Source organism: Molossus molossus, unplaced genomic scaffold, assembly GCF_014108415.1.
Source record: "Molossus molossus isolate mMolMol1 unplaced genomic scaffold, mMolMol1.p scaffold_m16_p_12, whole genome shotgun sequence".
Taxonomy (NCBI): domain Eukaryota; kingdom Metazoa; phylum Chordata; class Mammalia; order Chiroptera; family Molossidae; genus Molossus; species Molossus molossus.
The window spans coordinates 65,644,134-65,659,876 of record NW_023425347.1 but is presented as its reverse complement, the minus strand read 5'-3'; the positions used below and the strand labels follow the sequence as shown (position 1 = coordinate 65,659,876).

At 41.9% G+C, this 15,743-nt stretch overlaps 1 protein-coding gene across 2 annotated transcripts in view; it reads left to right on the top strand.

The window, feature by feature from the left end:
- Positions 1-15,743, top strand: part of ZFYVE9 (zinc finger FYVE-type containing 9) — a 141,983-nt gene that overhangs the window by 125,061 nt on the left and 1,179 nt on the right. For both annotated transcript variants that reach the window (XM_036255100.1, XM_036255101.1), the window contains 4 exons: positions 1,283-1,363; positions 2,010-2,172; positions 5,837-5,942; positions 9,307-9,483. In XM_036255100.1, coding sequence (XP_036110993.1) covers positions 1,283-1,363; positions 2,010-2,172; positions 5,837-5,942; positions 9,307-9,483 — 527 coding nt within the window. The remainder of the gene's footprint in view (positions 1-1,282; positions 1,364-2,009; positions 2,173-5,836; positions 5,943-9,306; positions 9,484-15,743) is intronic.

The following is a 15,743-nucleotide window of genomic DNA, read 5'->3' as shown; positions in this document are numbered from 1 at the left end:
CCCTGGTTGGGTCATGCGGTTGGCAACCACTCAATGTGTCCCTTTCACGTCGATGTTTCTCTCTCTCTCTCTCCCTCCCACTCTATCTGAACAAAAATGGAAAAGTGTCCTCGGGTGAGGATAAAATAAAAATAAGATACGTAGGAATAAACTTAACCAAGGAGGTAAAAGACCTGTTTTCAGAAAACTACAGGACATTGAAAAAAGAAATAGAGGAAGGTATTAAAAAGTGGAAGCATACACCATGTTCATGGGTTGGAAAAATTAACATCATTAAAATATCCATACTACCCCAAGCAATCTAAAGATTCAATGGAATCTCCATTAAAATACCAGCAACATATTTCACATATCTAGAACAAATACTCCAAGAGTTTATATGGAACCAAAAAGACCCCAAATAGCCAGAGCAATCTTGAAAAAGAAGAACAAAGTAGGAGGGATCACAATTCTGGGTATCAGGTTAATATTACAAAGCTATTGTAATAAAAACAGCCTGGTACTGGCACAAGAACAGGCATATAGACCAATGGAACAGAACAGAGAACCCAGAAATTGACCCAAGACATTATGCTCAACTAATTTTTTACAAAGGTGGCAAGAGCATACAATGGAGTAAAGACAGTCTCTTCAATAAATGGTGTTGGGAAAATTGGACAGGTACATGCAAAAAAAATAAAATTAGACCACCAGCTTATACCATACACAAGACAAAATGGATAAAAGACTTAAATGTAAGTCGTGAAACCATAGGCAGCAAAATCTCAGACATCTCACATAGCAGAATTTTGACCAACACTGACAAACCTCAGAGGGAGGGGGCATGGGAAGGCAGGAAGAGGTAAACCAAAGAAGTTGCATGCATATATCCATAACCAATGGACACAGACAACAAAAATGTGAAGTGGGGGCAGGAATGGGGAGGAGGGTGTCCATAGGGGGAAAAGGAGGGACATCTCTAAAATAAATAAACAAACAAAATAGGCCTTAGACCAAGACCTAGACTTAACCATTAAGATTTTTTTCTCTGCCTACAAGATTCTTTGATTCTTGATTGGAGGGAGAGCAAAACAAAATGAGAAAGTGTATCTTAAAACCTCATTCCCAGCCTGTCATAAGCATCAACATTTTTGGTTACTTGTTTATTATGGTGTATGTAAAGTTGGTGTTTTTTGTTTCTTGGATATGATGGTTGGAGTTCCCAACTACTAAATATTTTATTGTTCTCAGTTTATCAGTCTCAAGATCTATCTTCACTAAACCAATTCTATTGCTATTTTAGTGACTGGTGCCAGTTTCTTTGTGTTCAGTGGTGCTCTGAAATCCTCTTCAGGCTATCTTGCCAAGTCCAGTATTGTGGAAGGTAAAGCATGAGTTATTTATTGCACATACGTTATTAGTTCAGCCCTAATTGTACAACTGAAAAGCGAAGGATACTAAAGGAAGCTTTGACATTTTTGCCATAGACTTCTGGACTCATTATTTATTCAGTAGCATCTCATTCTTCAGCTGCTTAAAACTGTCATAATGGTGCTAAGTTCTCCAAAGAAGGGAGTAAGTGGTAGAGTAAGTGGGACAGTACATAAAAATTAAGAGATGGCTCCATCAGAGCTTTGGGATAAGGTACCCAAGGGGACATAGTCTAGGTTTAAATATATCATTGGGCACAAATCTGTAAATATGTAGATGAAATTCAGTCCCTCTTACCCACAAGAATGGTGCAATCATCATGTGGGATACAGGAGAAACTCCTTGTTGTGTCTAAAGTGTAATCTACAGGCAAATGTTTTAAGAAGAACACATGTTGGTGTTTGCTCCTCATAGCATTTTCAGTAAGAGTTTGGCTCAAAGAACAAAACCTGTTTGGGTCCGTCAGCTTTAGAGAGTAGAGCAAAGTTTTACATTTAATCCTAGAGAGATTTTGCTAGATGCCAGGTACTGCTTTTCAGCTGCCCCTATCCTTAGCTTTTCATTTTTTACACCTGTATTATCTTGATGCTGATTCTCAGATGGCGTCATGGTCCAGATCACTGCAGAGAACATGGATGCCTTGAGGCAGGCGCTGAGAGAGATGAAGGACTTTACCATCACCTGTGGCAAGGCCGACGCTGAGGATCCCCAGGAGCACATCCACATCCAGTGGGTGGATGATGACAAGAACGTCAATAAGGGGTAAATGCCACCAACTTCCCCCTTCTGTCATCTAGTTATGGGCTGGGCTCTGGGTTTGTCTGCACTGGTGTTTTATAACTTGATTGAAAGCTCTACCTAAGAAAAAGGAATGCTTTGTATACATAACATAGAATTTTAAATTTCTGGTTTCTTGACTTCATTTCTGAAGGAATTTCTGTGCATCCTTTTTTTTAAAAAAATAAATATGTTTTTACTGATTTTTTTTAGAGAGAAAGGAAGGGAGAGATAGAAACGTTGATATGAGAGAAATATCAATTGGCTGTCTCCAGCATGCCCCCTACTGGGATAGAGCCACAACCTGGGCACATGCCCTGACTGGGAATCGAACCAGGACCTCTCAGTCCATGGGATGATGCTCAGTCCACTGAGCAACACCGGCTGGGCTATGTGCATACTTTTGAAGGGAAGAGGAGGGGAGAAGTCGATGAAACAAAACAATTTCTCAAAGTTATTGAGATAATAGTTAAATACCTAAGCCTTTTATGGTTTGCAGAGCACTTTTACTAATATTGTTTAATTCGATAGAACTAGTGTTATTTCCATATTACAGATGAGTAAGCAAGTACCAAAAGGCTAAACAAGTTCACAAAGCTAGGAAGTGGCAGGGCTAGGACTACCTCCTTGGGCTTCAAATGCTATATTCTTTCCCAGTACATGGCCTCTTGTTCTGATGGTTCAAGCCAAAATCATAGAGTCGCCTATATCTCACACTCTATACCTAATCCAACAGTAAATCCTATTAGCTTTACATCAAAATATTTAAAGAATCAGAATGTTGCCCTGCCAGTGTGGCTTAATGGTTGAGCATCAACCCATGCACCAGGAGGTTCCCAGTTTGATTCCTAGTCAGGGCACATGCCCAGGTTGTGGGCTTGATCCCCAGTGGGGGGCATGCAGGAGGCGACCAATCGATGTTCTCTCTCATCGATGTTTCTGTCTCTCTCCCTCTCCCTTCCTCTCTCTAAAATCAATAAAGAAAAAAAAAAGAATCTTACTACTTCTTACCATCTCTACTGCCATCATCCTGGTTCAGGCCACCATCATTTGATCTGTATTATTGCAGAAGCCTCCTAACTGGTTTTCTTATTTCTAGTCTTGGCCTGCTCCCTCCCCTAAGCCTAATCTGTTTTCAATACTTCAGTGTTGCTTCTCTGCTCGAAACCCACCACTGACTTTCAGTGTCGTTCAGGCTAAAAACAAAAGTCTTTGCGAACTCTAAGGCCTTATACAATCTGTGCATCCCTCTGCCCACCCTCTTACTCCTCAGAACCTGCCTTCTTGCTTGAATATGTCAACTATATTTCTGCCCTTGCACTTGCTGTTCTCTCAGCTTATGCTTTGCCCCTGTAGCCACGTGAGTCACTCCCTCACTGCCTTCTGTGCAGTATAGTTCTCAAGAGCACTTATAACTTTCTAAAAGACACAAAATTTTACTTATTTATTTTATTATATTGTTCCTGGGATGTAAGCTCCATGAGGGCAGGGATTTTTGTCTGGTTTATTTATTGCTACGTTACCAGCACCCAAAGCACTGTCTGGTACCTAGCAAGTACTTTAAAAAGTTGATTGAATAAATGAATATGTTATACTTCATTGTATTAAGCTTTCTCCCATCCATCCTTCATCCTTCAGGCAATAATAATTCTACATTTGGGCCTCTGGAGATATAAAAATGAATTCCATGTAGTCCCAGCTGATGTGGCTCAGTCTGGTTTTGAAGTAGTTAAAAATAAGTGTACCAAAGTATGGAAAATGCTATAGAAAACACTATAGGATACAGTGAAGATTTAAAAAAGAAGAAAAGAAGAGAGGAAGCTTGGTAGAAGTGTTAGGGCAGTATTGAAGGACGACTTCATAGAGAAATGGCTTTTGCTTAAGTCGAATCTGGTAAGATGAGTAGGTATTTGCCACATAGCTGTGGTGGAGTAGGCTTTCCATTCTGAGGGAATAGCAGGCCCAAAGGCAAATAGAGGGCATTTACAACACGGCATAAAAACTCGTTATTGAACAAAAGGAAGCAATTTCTAAATCAATGAGTGCATTTGACTCTTTTACAAATAACCTTTTATGTTTCTCTGTGTCACTGGCAAATTTAATTTCAAAATCAACTGTGTTTCTCTATTATAGTCGGAAATGAACATGGTTATTAGGACCCAAAAAATGATACTCTGAAAATCTGATGCCATAACATGTTGGTAACTAACTACAAGCAGGCTGCCCCTTCCTACAAGTGCCATTGACAGCATCTTAGAAAACAGGACAAGAACTAGTCAGGGAAGACTCTTGAATTCAGGAGTTTAGTTTGTAGTGTAAATAGAATGTTTTCCAGCTTGTCCCTCTGTCTGAGTATCCTCTCTTGAAAGAGTGCTAATCAACTAAGGGTGTTCTTTCATTGACATTGTTGTCTGATAAAATTAGCAATTAAATTTAACATTGTTTAAATAATTTTAATTCAAATGAATGTAGTGAATCTCTGATGTTGAAGTCTATGTTAAATTTCATCTTATATATATAGAGATTAAAAATCATTAACAGCCCTGGCCAGTTTGGCTCAGTGGTGGAGCGTCGGCCTGTAGACCAGAGAGTCCTGGGTTCAGCTTCCGCTAGGGTCACGTACCACAAAAAAAAAAAAAAAAATCATAAATAGCCCTGGCCAGTTTGGCTCAGCAGTTAGAGCATTGGCCCACGGACCAATGAGTCATGTCCAATTCTCGTCAAGGGCACATACCTTGGTTGTGGATTGTCCCCGGCCCTAGTTGGGTTCGTATGGGAGGCAACCTATCAATGTCTCTCTCACATCATTGTTTCTCTCTCTCCTCCTTCCTCTCTCCCTCCCTCCCACTCTATCTGAAGATAAATAGAAAAATATCCTCGGGTAAGGATTTAAAAAAATAAAATCATAAGCAGGTTTGAAAATTTTTAGGAAGAGTTTGGAATCTTTGTGATTCTGTTGTGAATCCTCTTCACCAATGAGTGTGTATCTCCACTGATTTTACTTGTTATATTTTGGAGAGGTAATAACTATAAAAAGTGGGCCTTTCTATTCAAGAGTCTAGGAATATTAATTTAGTGCTGAAGGGAATTTGTTGTGATAGATAATAGAGATACTTGTCATAATTAATATACACAGTTAAATAATTCTTTTAATCAGTAAGCATTTATTAAACTCCTATGTTCTAAGTAGTATGTCTGAACTGAGAAATAGCACACAGATGTGAGATATCATATTCCTCCCCTTCAGAAGTTCATTTTTAAGACAGATACACAAGTGTATGACGAGTATAACATGATGGGTTCATTATAGTCAGGAACAGAAGGCTGTGACAGAGCAGAGGGGAGAGCAAGATTGGGTGGGTGGCCATGTAGTCACTGAAGGAAGGGATGCTGAAGAAAAGAGTAGGTTTGAGTAAACAGTTTCTTTATATTAAAATAACCAGCTCTGAATCATGAGTCATTTTTTGTATGTGTGTTCTCTGAATTATTTTAGTGAGCGCTTTCCATGAGCACTCTGTTCTCATACATTTTTGTGTGCTGGCTTCTTGCTCTGATATGTTGCACAGATGTGTTTGGCAAGGTACCCAGTGTAATTAGTAGCAAGATTTGTAAGAGCTGCTTCCATCTCTTTTCTTTGCCTCTATTTCAGTGTCCTAAGTCCTATAGATGGGAAGTCAATGGAGTCTATAACAAGTGTGAAGATTTTCCATGGATCAGAGTATAAAGCAAATGGGAAAGTCATCAGATGGACAGAGGTAGGAAAATTAAATTTGGCATTCCTGACCCCCTTTGAGCACAGTTTTTTGTTAGGCCCAGAGACACATTCCGGGATGATTCTGGAAGATAAGAAAAAGAGTCTGTTCATCTTCTATACTCCACTTCCCTCTGTTCTTAGTTCACCAGCAAGAAATGCCACCAAGTGCAGGCTGCAGCACTGATGTCTCCTCCTTCCTTTGAACTAGCTGTCAGAGATTTGTTTGCATTGGTATTCATGAAGGGTACATCTCTGAATGGTACATACCATTTTTGTTGTATTATTTAGAAAGTTGGGCTAGTTATGCTGCACTTACAGTTAAACTATCTTAGATAACACAGTCTTTATTTTTTATTTTTTTATTTTTTTTTATCCTCACCAGAGGACATTTTTCCATTTTTTGTTCAGGTAGAGTGGGAGGGAGAGAGAGGAACAGAGACAGAGAGAGAAACATCAACGCGAAAGGGACACATCGAGTGGCTGCCACCCGCACAACCAACCAGGGCCGGGGACAAACTGCAACCGAGGTACGTGCCCTTAGTGGGAACCGAACCCGGGTCTCTCTGGACCGCAGGCTGACGCTCTAACCGCTGAGCCAAACCGGCCAGGGCGATAACACAGTCTTTAAAAAATTGACTGACTTCACCAATGGAAAACTAGTGTGTCAACTGTAATTTATTTCTTTTTTCTTTTTTTTTTTCTCCTCACCCGAGGACATTTTTCCATTCTTCTGTTCAGATAGAGTGGGAGGGAGAGAGAGGAAGAGAGAGAGAGAGAAACATCGATGTGAAAGGGACACATCGAGTGGCTGCCACCCGCACGACCAACCAGGACCGGGGACAAACTGCAACCGAGGTACATGCCCTTAGCGGAACCGAACCCAGGTCTCTCTGGACCGCAGGCCGACTCTCTAACCGCTGAGCCAAACTGGCCAGGACTATAATTTAAAAAGAACAACAGAAAACTAAAGTTTGGAGACTGAGTAGCTTGTCTAAGCTTACATGGCAAATAAGTAATGTCAAAGTCCTAATTCAACCCAGATCTGACCAACTCCTAAGCTATTCTCCACTATATTGTTCCTTAACTTGAAAGCTGTATTAGAGGCTAACCTGGAAATGAGAGGAGCAGGGCAGAGACTCTGTATACATGTCCAAATCAGAAAGTTTATTCTACGATAATAAACAGATGGGCCCTAGGTCTCCCAATATTTTTTTGAGCCTTATTTATGCTTATCTATAAAATAAACTATTAAGTTAAAGATCTCTAAGATTCCTTGAAACTTCAGAAGTAACTTTTTAAAAAGTTCTGTAACTGCCTGGCCAGTGTGGTTCAGTGGTTGAGCACCAATAGTTCGCCAGATTGATTCTCAGTCAGGGCACATGCCCAGATTGTGGGCCAAATCCCCAGTGAGAGACATGCAGGAAGCGGCCGCTTGATGTTCTGTCCCACCGATGTTTCTATCTCTTTCCCTCTCCCTTCTTCTTTAAAATTAATGAAAAATAAAATAAAATTAAAAGTTCTGTAATTTACAGCTTTTCCGTTTTACACACAAGGTAACTGAGGCCATGAGAGAAGTTAAGTGCCTTACTCAAGTTCACGTAACTGGTTCCTGATAGCACAGAGACTAGAATATGGTTCTTCAGTTGTGGACCTGTTGTTTCAAGTGACTTATCCTTCATACTAGGCTCAGTGTTTTCATACATAACTCAGTGGTCTTAGCTGCTTGCTTTATGATTATTCCTTTGACACATTTTGAGTAATGCAGACTCTGGAACATGTAAAACTCTATTGCTTACAAAGTAGTTTGACCTCCGTTCCCTCCTTTTTGCTTCCCAGTAGCCCAGTGAGGTTAGGGAGGTGACCCATTCATTTGCATAATGAGAAAGGCTTAGAGAGGCTATATAACTTTGTGACTTGCCTGATGCTAGTTACTGGTAGAGCAAAGGCCAGAGGCCTCCTGACTCCCACTCCAGAGCTCTTTCCATCATTTCATGCTGCCACTCTGACTCATGCATCAGGCTCAGGGCTTTGGAGCTGACCCCTTTTTAGTAAAAGGTGAAAGATTTATACAATTTGAAGAGAAACCAGAGTATCTTTTTAAGTATTCTTAGTATAAGCTGCTTATTGAGCAGTAAGCTAGGGGTTGGTATATATAAGCATATTTTGCTTATATGTCATTTACTTTTTACAGTAACTGGAGAGGTCAGGTGCTTTCCATTTTATAAGTCAAATTGGCATTAAGAAGCCAAAGTAGCCTGGCCGGTGTGGCTCAGTGGATTGAGTGTCGTCCCATGGACTGGGAGGTACTGGTTTGATTCCTGATCAGGGCACATTTCCGGGTTGTGGGCTTGATACCCAGTGGTGGGCATGCAGGAGGCAGCTGATCGATGTTTCTCTCTCACTGATGTTTCTCTCTCTCTCTCTCCCATTACTCTCTAAAAAATCAACAAAAACATATATATATATATATATATATTTTAATCCTCGCCCAAGGATATCTTTGCATTCATCTTCAGACAGTGGGAAGGAGAGAGGGAGGAAGAGAGAGAGACACATCGACTGGCCGCCACCCACACAACCCCATGGAGCCAGGGACAAACCACATCCAATGCACGTGCCCCCAGCGGGAACCAAACCCCGGGCTCTCCGGTCTGTGGGCCGATGCTCCAACCGAGCCAAACCGGCTAGGGCTATAAAAACATATTTTTTAAAAAAGAAGCCAAAGTACTTGCTCATCAGCCTCCTCTATGTGACTAGGACTCAGGCCTCTCAGTTCCAAGTTTGCTATGTTTCTGCCTATCCCCAGTGCAGTGAACACTGACATAGCTCAGGCCTCAACAGAAGCAAGGCGTGTGGTGGGAAAAGCTCTGTGATAAGAGGCATGAGACCAATATTCTGGACATAACTCTACCTCTGTCTCTGAGTACTTATATGCATTTGGGTGAGTCACCTCCCTTCTATGAGTAACCTGTCATATGAAGGGTTTGGATCACATTTGCTATAGGGGCCATTCTCTTAGATCTAAGAAAATCGTCCACATACAGGAATTACCTTTTAGAAGTACACATTGCAAACTGTAAGCCTTTTCTGGTTCTGAGTAGAATGAACAATTATGACCCTGACCATGGCTTTCAGAGAGATAGACAGGTTGCTGCTACCACTTTGTAGATGCAGAGACTGAGATTGTTTCTTAGGCGTAAGATGTTAGTGCCCTACTTTTGGCCCAGGGACTTGAAGATATTCTATGTCAGGTCTTTTTGCACATCTTGGTGGATCAAGGTGCTCATGCACAGTGAACTGATGTACTTGTTTCTTCCCACATCTCCTGGGCACAAGGTTAAAAGTTTCTTTTGTTTGGGGAACAGGCGTTTTTCCTAGAAAATGATGACCAGCAAAGTTGCCTGAGTGATCCAGCAGATCATAGCCGACTGACGGAGCACATTGCCAAGGCTTTTTGCCTTGCTCTCTGTCCCCACTTGAAGCTCCTGAAGGAAGATGGAATGACTAAACTGGGACTACGTGTGACACTTGACTCAGATCAGGTAAGAAGATTCTTAGGCAGCCTTTGAAGCTGGCATTGGACAGTGTCTATATTTTCTTTTTCTTTTTTTAAAAATCTTTATTGTTGGCCCTGGCCAGTTTGGCTCAGCGGTTAGAGCGTCGGCCTGCGGTCCGGAGAGACCCGGGTTCGGTTCCCGCTAAGGGCACGTACTTCGGTTGCAGTTTGTCCCCGGCCCTGGTTGGTCGTGCAGGTGGCAGCCACTCGATGTGTCCCTTCACGTCGATGTTTCTCTCTCTCTCCTTCCTCTCTCTCCCTCCCACTCTATCTGTACAAAAAATGGAAAAATATCCTCGGGTGAGGATAAAAAAAAAAAAAAAAAAAAAAAAAAAAAATCTTTATTGTTGGATGTAAAATGTATTACAGATGTTCCACATTTTTCCCCCATTGACCCCCTCCTCCTCCCTCCCGTCCCCCTCCCACTTTTTCCCACACTATTGTCTGTGTCCATTGGTTATGCATATAAGTTCTTTGGTTTATTTCTTTCCACCCCCCCAACCCCTTTCCCTTTGAGGTTTGTCAGTCTAGCAATGAATTTGTGCTTCTTAATCCCTTCACCTTTTCCACCCATTCCCCCAACCCCCCTCCCAACTGGCAACCAACAAAATGTTCTCTGTATCTATGAGAATGTTTCTGTTCTACCTGTTCATTTTGTTTGTAGATTCCATTGTTGATATATATGTATTCATTGCCATTTTGTTTGTTCATACATTTTATCTTTTTCTTCAAAAAGACCCTTCATCATATATAATAACGGTTTGGTGGTGATGAACTCCTTTAACTTTTTCTTGTCTGGGAAAGTTTTTATGTGTCCATCGATTCTAAATGACAGCTTTGCAGGATAGAGTAATTTTGGTTGTAGGTTCTTGGTTTTCATCACTCTGAATATTTCTTGCCACTCCCTTCTGGCCTGCAAAGTTTCTTTTGAGAAATCAGCTGACAGCCTAATGGGAACTCCCTTGTAGGTAACTAGCTGCCTTTCTCTTGCTGCTTTTAAGATTCTCTCTTTGTCTTGAACCTTTTGCATTTTGATGATGATGTGTCTTGGTGTGGGCCTCTTGGGGTTCATCTTATTTGGGACTCTCTGTGTTTCCTGGACTTGTATGTCTGTTTTCTTCACCAAGTTAGGAAAGTTTTCTGCCATTATTGTTTCAAACAGGTTTTCGATTTCTTGTTCTCGCTCTTCTTCTTCTGGCAGCCCCCAAGATGCGAATGTTGGCATGCTTGAAGTTGTCCCAGAGGCTCCTTACACTATCCTCATTTTTTTGGATTCTTTTTTCTTTTTGCTGTTCTGATTGGGCATTTTTTGCTTCCTTATATTCCAAATCGATGGTTTGCTCCTTGGATTTACGTACTCTGTTATTGAAGCTGTGTAAATTATTTTTTATTTCAGTTAATGCCTCCTTCAATTCTAACTGTGTATCCATGATTTCTAACTGGTCCTTTTTTATGCTCTTGAGGCCCTCCCTAAGTTCACTGAGGTTCTCACTAAGTTCATTGAGCATCTCTTATAAGCAGTATTTTGAACTCAGTATCTGTTAGGTTGCTTATCTCCATTTCGCTTAGTTCTTTTTTTTTTTTTTTATCCTCACCCAAGGACATTTTTCCATTTTTTACTCAGATAGAGCGGGAAGGAGAGAGGAAGAGAGAGAAACATCGATGTGAAAGGGACACATCGAGTGGCCGCCACCCACACGACCCAACCAGGGCCGGGGACAAACTGCAGCCAAGATACATGCCCTTAGCGGGAACCGAACCCTGGTCTCTGTGGACCGCAGGCTGACGCTCTAACCGCTGAGCCAAACCAGCCAGGGCTCGCTTAGTTCTTTTATTGGGGTTTTGTTCTGTTCTTTCATTTGGGACCTGTTTCTTTGTCTCCTCATTTTGGCTGCCTCCCTGTGTTTGTTTCAGTGTATTACTTAATGAGAGGTATGGGGCTCGCTGAGACCAGATGCTGCTCGTTTGAAAGACTTTAAGAAAACCTGAAGCAGGATCCAAGACCGGCCAATCCTATGGTTAAGCAAGTGGCAACAGCTTGGGTGGGCTTGAAAGTTGGGTGGGGCAGGGCAGGGCCTCAGGGAGTCAGCAGGGTGGGGCTACCAGTGTGAGCCAGGTTGCTGGAGTCCCAGATATGGCGACTGTCTGCTGCCCCCGGGAAGGGCTCACCAAAGGAACAAAGGCCTCTGACAGCACGTTTGTCCCCGAGAAAGCCCCCTCTCCAGCCCTCACTCCAGTACCAAACAGCTCAGTTCTTCCCTGTATGTCTCTGGCGCCTGTGGAGCTGCCTCCTCTCCAAGCTTAGAGGGAGAGAGTCCAATAAGTCCGTGCGCAGGCCCTTTAGGGAGCTGCCTGGGGCTCCAGCCGCTTCAGCCTCCCTGAGCCTCAGTTCCTGCTGGTTTTTCCAGCCAGAAGTTATGGGGACTTCTCTTCCTGGCACTGGAACCCTGAGCGGGGCACCTGGTGTGGGACGGGGACCCCTCAGTCCTCAGAAGGACCTTCCCAGGTGCGGGAGCCTCCTGATTTTTATCCGCCACACTTGGGTGTGGGACCAGCCCTTCGAGATGCCGCCGCCCCACCCCTTGCGCCTCCGCCCCTCCTACCAGTCTGGATGTGGCTGCCGCTTTAATTTCGTAGTTGTAGGACTTCCATTCAGCTTGATTTCAGGCGGTTTTGAATGATGGTTGTTCTGTAGTTTAGTTGTAACTTTGATGTGGTTGTGGGAGGACGCAATACCGCATTTACCTACGCCGCCATCTTGACCCTATATTTTCTGACATGAATTTCCCTGTGTCAACCCAGAAAGTTTAATTATCCAGGCTTTGGGCCTGACCAGATGTAGTATTCTGGCCTTGTCTCTATTAGAAATACACCTTGATGGGTTTTTTTTGTAAGTTATTTATTTTTATTGATTGATTGATTTTTAGAGAGGAAGGGAGAGGGAGAAATATCCGATCGACTGCCTTCTGCAGGCCCCTTACCAGGGATTGAGCCCCCTTGATGTGCTATTTGATCAGACTGAATCATTTGGACCTTGGTTTCCTTGCCTGAATATGTTCCAAGGACTTGGTTTTCTTTTGAGGGTTAGGAGAAGTGTGCGAGAAGACCTGCTGCCTTCATGTGAATGACATCAATGCTACCCTTTGAGACCCCTGTCTTGCCCTTTAGGAATCATTCTGCTTTCTTAGCAGGTCCAAGCTGTCCAATATCCTGTTTTTCTAATCTGACCACAGTGGGCCTCTGATGACTGGCCTCTACAGCTCCCAGTCCTTAAGGTTTTCTCATTGTGAACATTTCCATGTTTGTTAGTAGATAAGACTTGAGCTATTTCCCCATTAATTCTCCTGTCAGCTTGAGTCTCCTATGGCCAAGCTTCTCTCCCTGTCTTACTCAAATTTTTTGTATACTATTAGCAGCAGTAATATATTCCTAGCACATGTGCCTTTGCCCTCCCCCAATTCCTTGTCCCACTGCCTCTCTCCTGTGGCCTAGCACTCTAATCTCTCTACAGGCATACCTCAGACACATTGTGGGTTCTACTTCAGACCACCGCAATAAGCGATAAAGCGAGTCACATGAAGTTTTTGGTTTCCCAGTGCATATAAAAGTTATGTTTACACTATACTGTGGTCTCAGTGTGCAATAGCATTATGTCTAAAAAAAAACAATGTGCACGCCTTAATTAAAAAATACTTTATTGCTAAAAAAAAATTCTAGCCTTCACCTGAGTCTTCAGTGAGTCATCATCTTTTTTGCTGGGGGAGGGTCTTGACTCAGTGTTGATGGCTGACTGATCAGGGTGGGGGTTGCTGAAAATTGGTGGCTGTGGCAATTTCTTAAAATAAGACAACGTAGTTTGATGCATCAATTGACTCTTCCTTTCATGAATGATTTCTTTGTAATGTGTAATGCTGCTTGATGGCATTTTACCCACTGTAGAACTTTCAAAATTGGAGTCAATCCTCTCAAACCCTGCCATAGCTTCATCAAGTTTATATAATATTCTAAATCCTTTGTTTTTATTTCAACAGTCTTCATAGCATCTTCACCAGGAGTAGATTCCATCTCGAGGAAACCACTTTCTTTGCTCATCCATAAGAAGCAACTCCTCATCCATTAAAGTTTTATCATGAGATTGCAGTAATTCATTCACAACTTTCAGGCTCCATTTCCAATTCTAAGTCTCTTGCTGTTTCCACCACATCTGCAGTTACTACTTCCTCCACTGAACTCCTCAGTCATTCATGAGGGTTGGAATAAACTTTTTCCAAATTCCTATTGATACTTTGACCTGTTTCCATGAACCGTGAATATTCTTAATAGCATCTACAATGGTGAATCCTTTCCAGAAGGTTTTCAATTACCTTTGCCCAGATCCATCCAAGTAATCTCTTATCTATGGCAGATATAGCCTTACAAAATATATTTCTTAAAAAGTAAGACTTGTGCCCTGGCTGGTTTGGCTCAGCGTTAGAGCATCAGCCTGCGGACCAGAGAGTCCTGGGTTTGGTGCCTGCTTGGGGGCATGTACTTCCGTTGCAGTTTGTCCCTGGCCCCGGTTGGGGTCGTGTGGTTGGCAGCCACTCGATGTGTATCTCTCACGTCAATGTTTTTTTCTCTCTCTCTTCCTCCCTCTTTCCCTCCTACTCTGTCTAAAGATAAATGCAAAAAAAAAAAGACTTGAAAGTCGAAATTGCTTCTTTATCTACAGGCTACAGAATGGATGTTGTGTTAGAAGGTATGAAAACATTAATCTTATTGTACATATCCATTAGAGCTCTTGGGTGACCAGGTACAATTATTGTCAGAGAACAGTAATATTTTGAAAAAAATTTTTCTGAGCAGGTCTAGACAGTAGGTTTAAAATATTCAGTAAACCATGTTGTAAACAGATGTACTGTTATCCAAGCTTTGTTGTTCCATTTACAGAGCACAGGCAAAATAGATGTAGCATAATTCTTAAGGGTCCTAGGATTTTCAGGATTGTAAATGAGCAGTGGCTTTAACTTAGAGTCACCAGCTGCATTGGCCCCCAAGTCAGACTGTCCTTTGCAGCCAGGCATTGACTTCTCCTCTCTAGCTATGAAAGCCCTGGATGGCATTTTCTTCCAATATAAGGCTGTTTTGTCTCCATTGAAGTCTGTTATTTAGTGTAGCCACTTTCACTGATTATCTTTGCTAGATCTTCTGGATAATTTGCATCAGCACTTGCTGCTTCACCTTGCACTTTGTTTTAGAGACAGCTTCTTTCCTTAAACCTGATAAACCAACCTCTGTTAGCTTCCAGCTGTTTTCTGCTGCTTCCTTGCCTCTCTCAGCCTTCATAGAATTGAATAGTTGGGGCCTTGCTCTGGATTAGACTTTAGTTTAAGGGAATGTTGTGGCTATTTTGATCTTCTATCCAAACCACTAAAACTTTCTCTATATCAGCAATAAGGCTGTTTTGTTTTCTTACCGTTCGTATGTTCACTGGAATAGCACTTCTAATTTCCTTCAAGAACTTTTCCCTCGCATTCACAACTTGTTGGCTGTGTGGTGCAAGAGGCCTAGCTTTGGGCCTATCTGAGCTTTGGATATGCTTTCTTCACTAAGTTTACTCATTTCTAGCTTTTGATTTTAAGTGAGATGTGCAACTCTTCCTTTTACTTGAACACTTAGAGGCCATTATAGGGTTATTAATTGGCCTAATTTGAATATTGTGTCTCAAGGACTAGGGAGGCCTGAGGAGAGGAAGAGAGATTAGGGTACGGCCAATCACTGTAGCAGTCAGAACATACACATTTATCGGTTAAATTCGCCAACTTATGTGGGCATAGTCTGTGGCGCCCCAAAAACAATTACAGTAGCAACATCAAAGATCAAATTGCAGATCACTATAACAATAATAAAGTTTGAAATATTTCTAGTATTACCAAAATGTGACACAGAGACACAGAGTGAGCAAATACTGTTGGAAAAATGGTCCTTGATAGACTTGATGCAGGGTTGCCACAATCCTTCAATTTATAAAAAACTCAATATCCACATAGCACAATAAAATAAAACACAGTAGAATGAGCTATGCCTGTACCTTTCTTTTGGATCCCTATGGCATGTCCTCGTGTTCCTGCTTTGATACAGAATTGTATCATTATCAGGGAAAATGTGAAAGGGTATCTGGTTCCATTTCCTGACCAGTCATCAATCAATACATTTTTTCTACTTAAGATCTTCCCCAATGCTGTACTAAGCATGTCAGGGTAATAC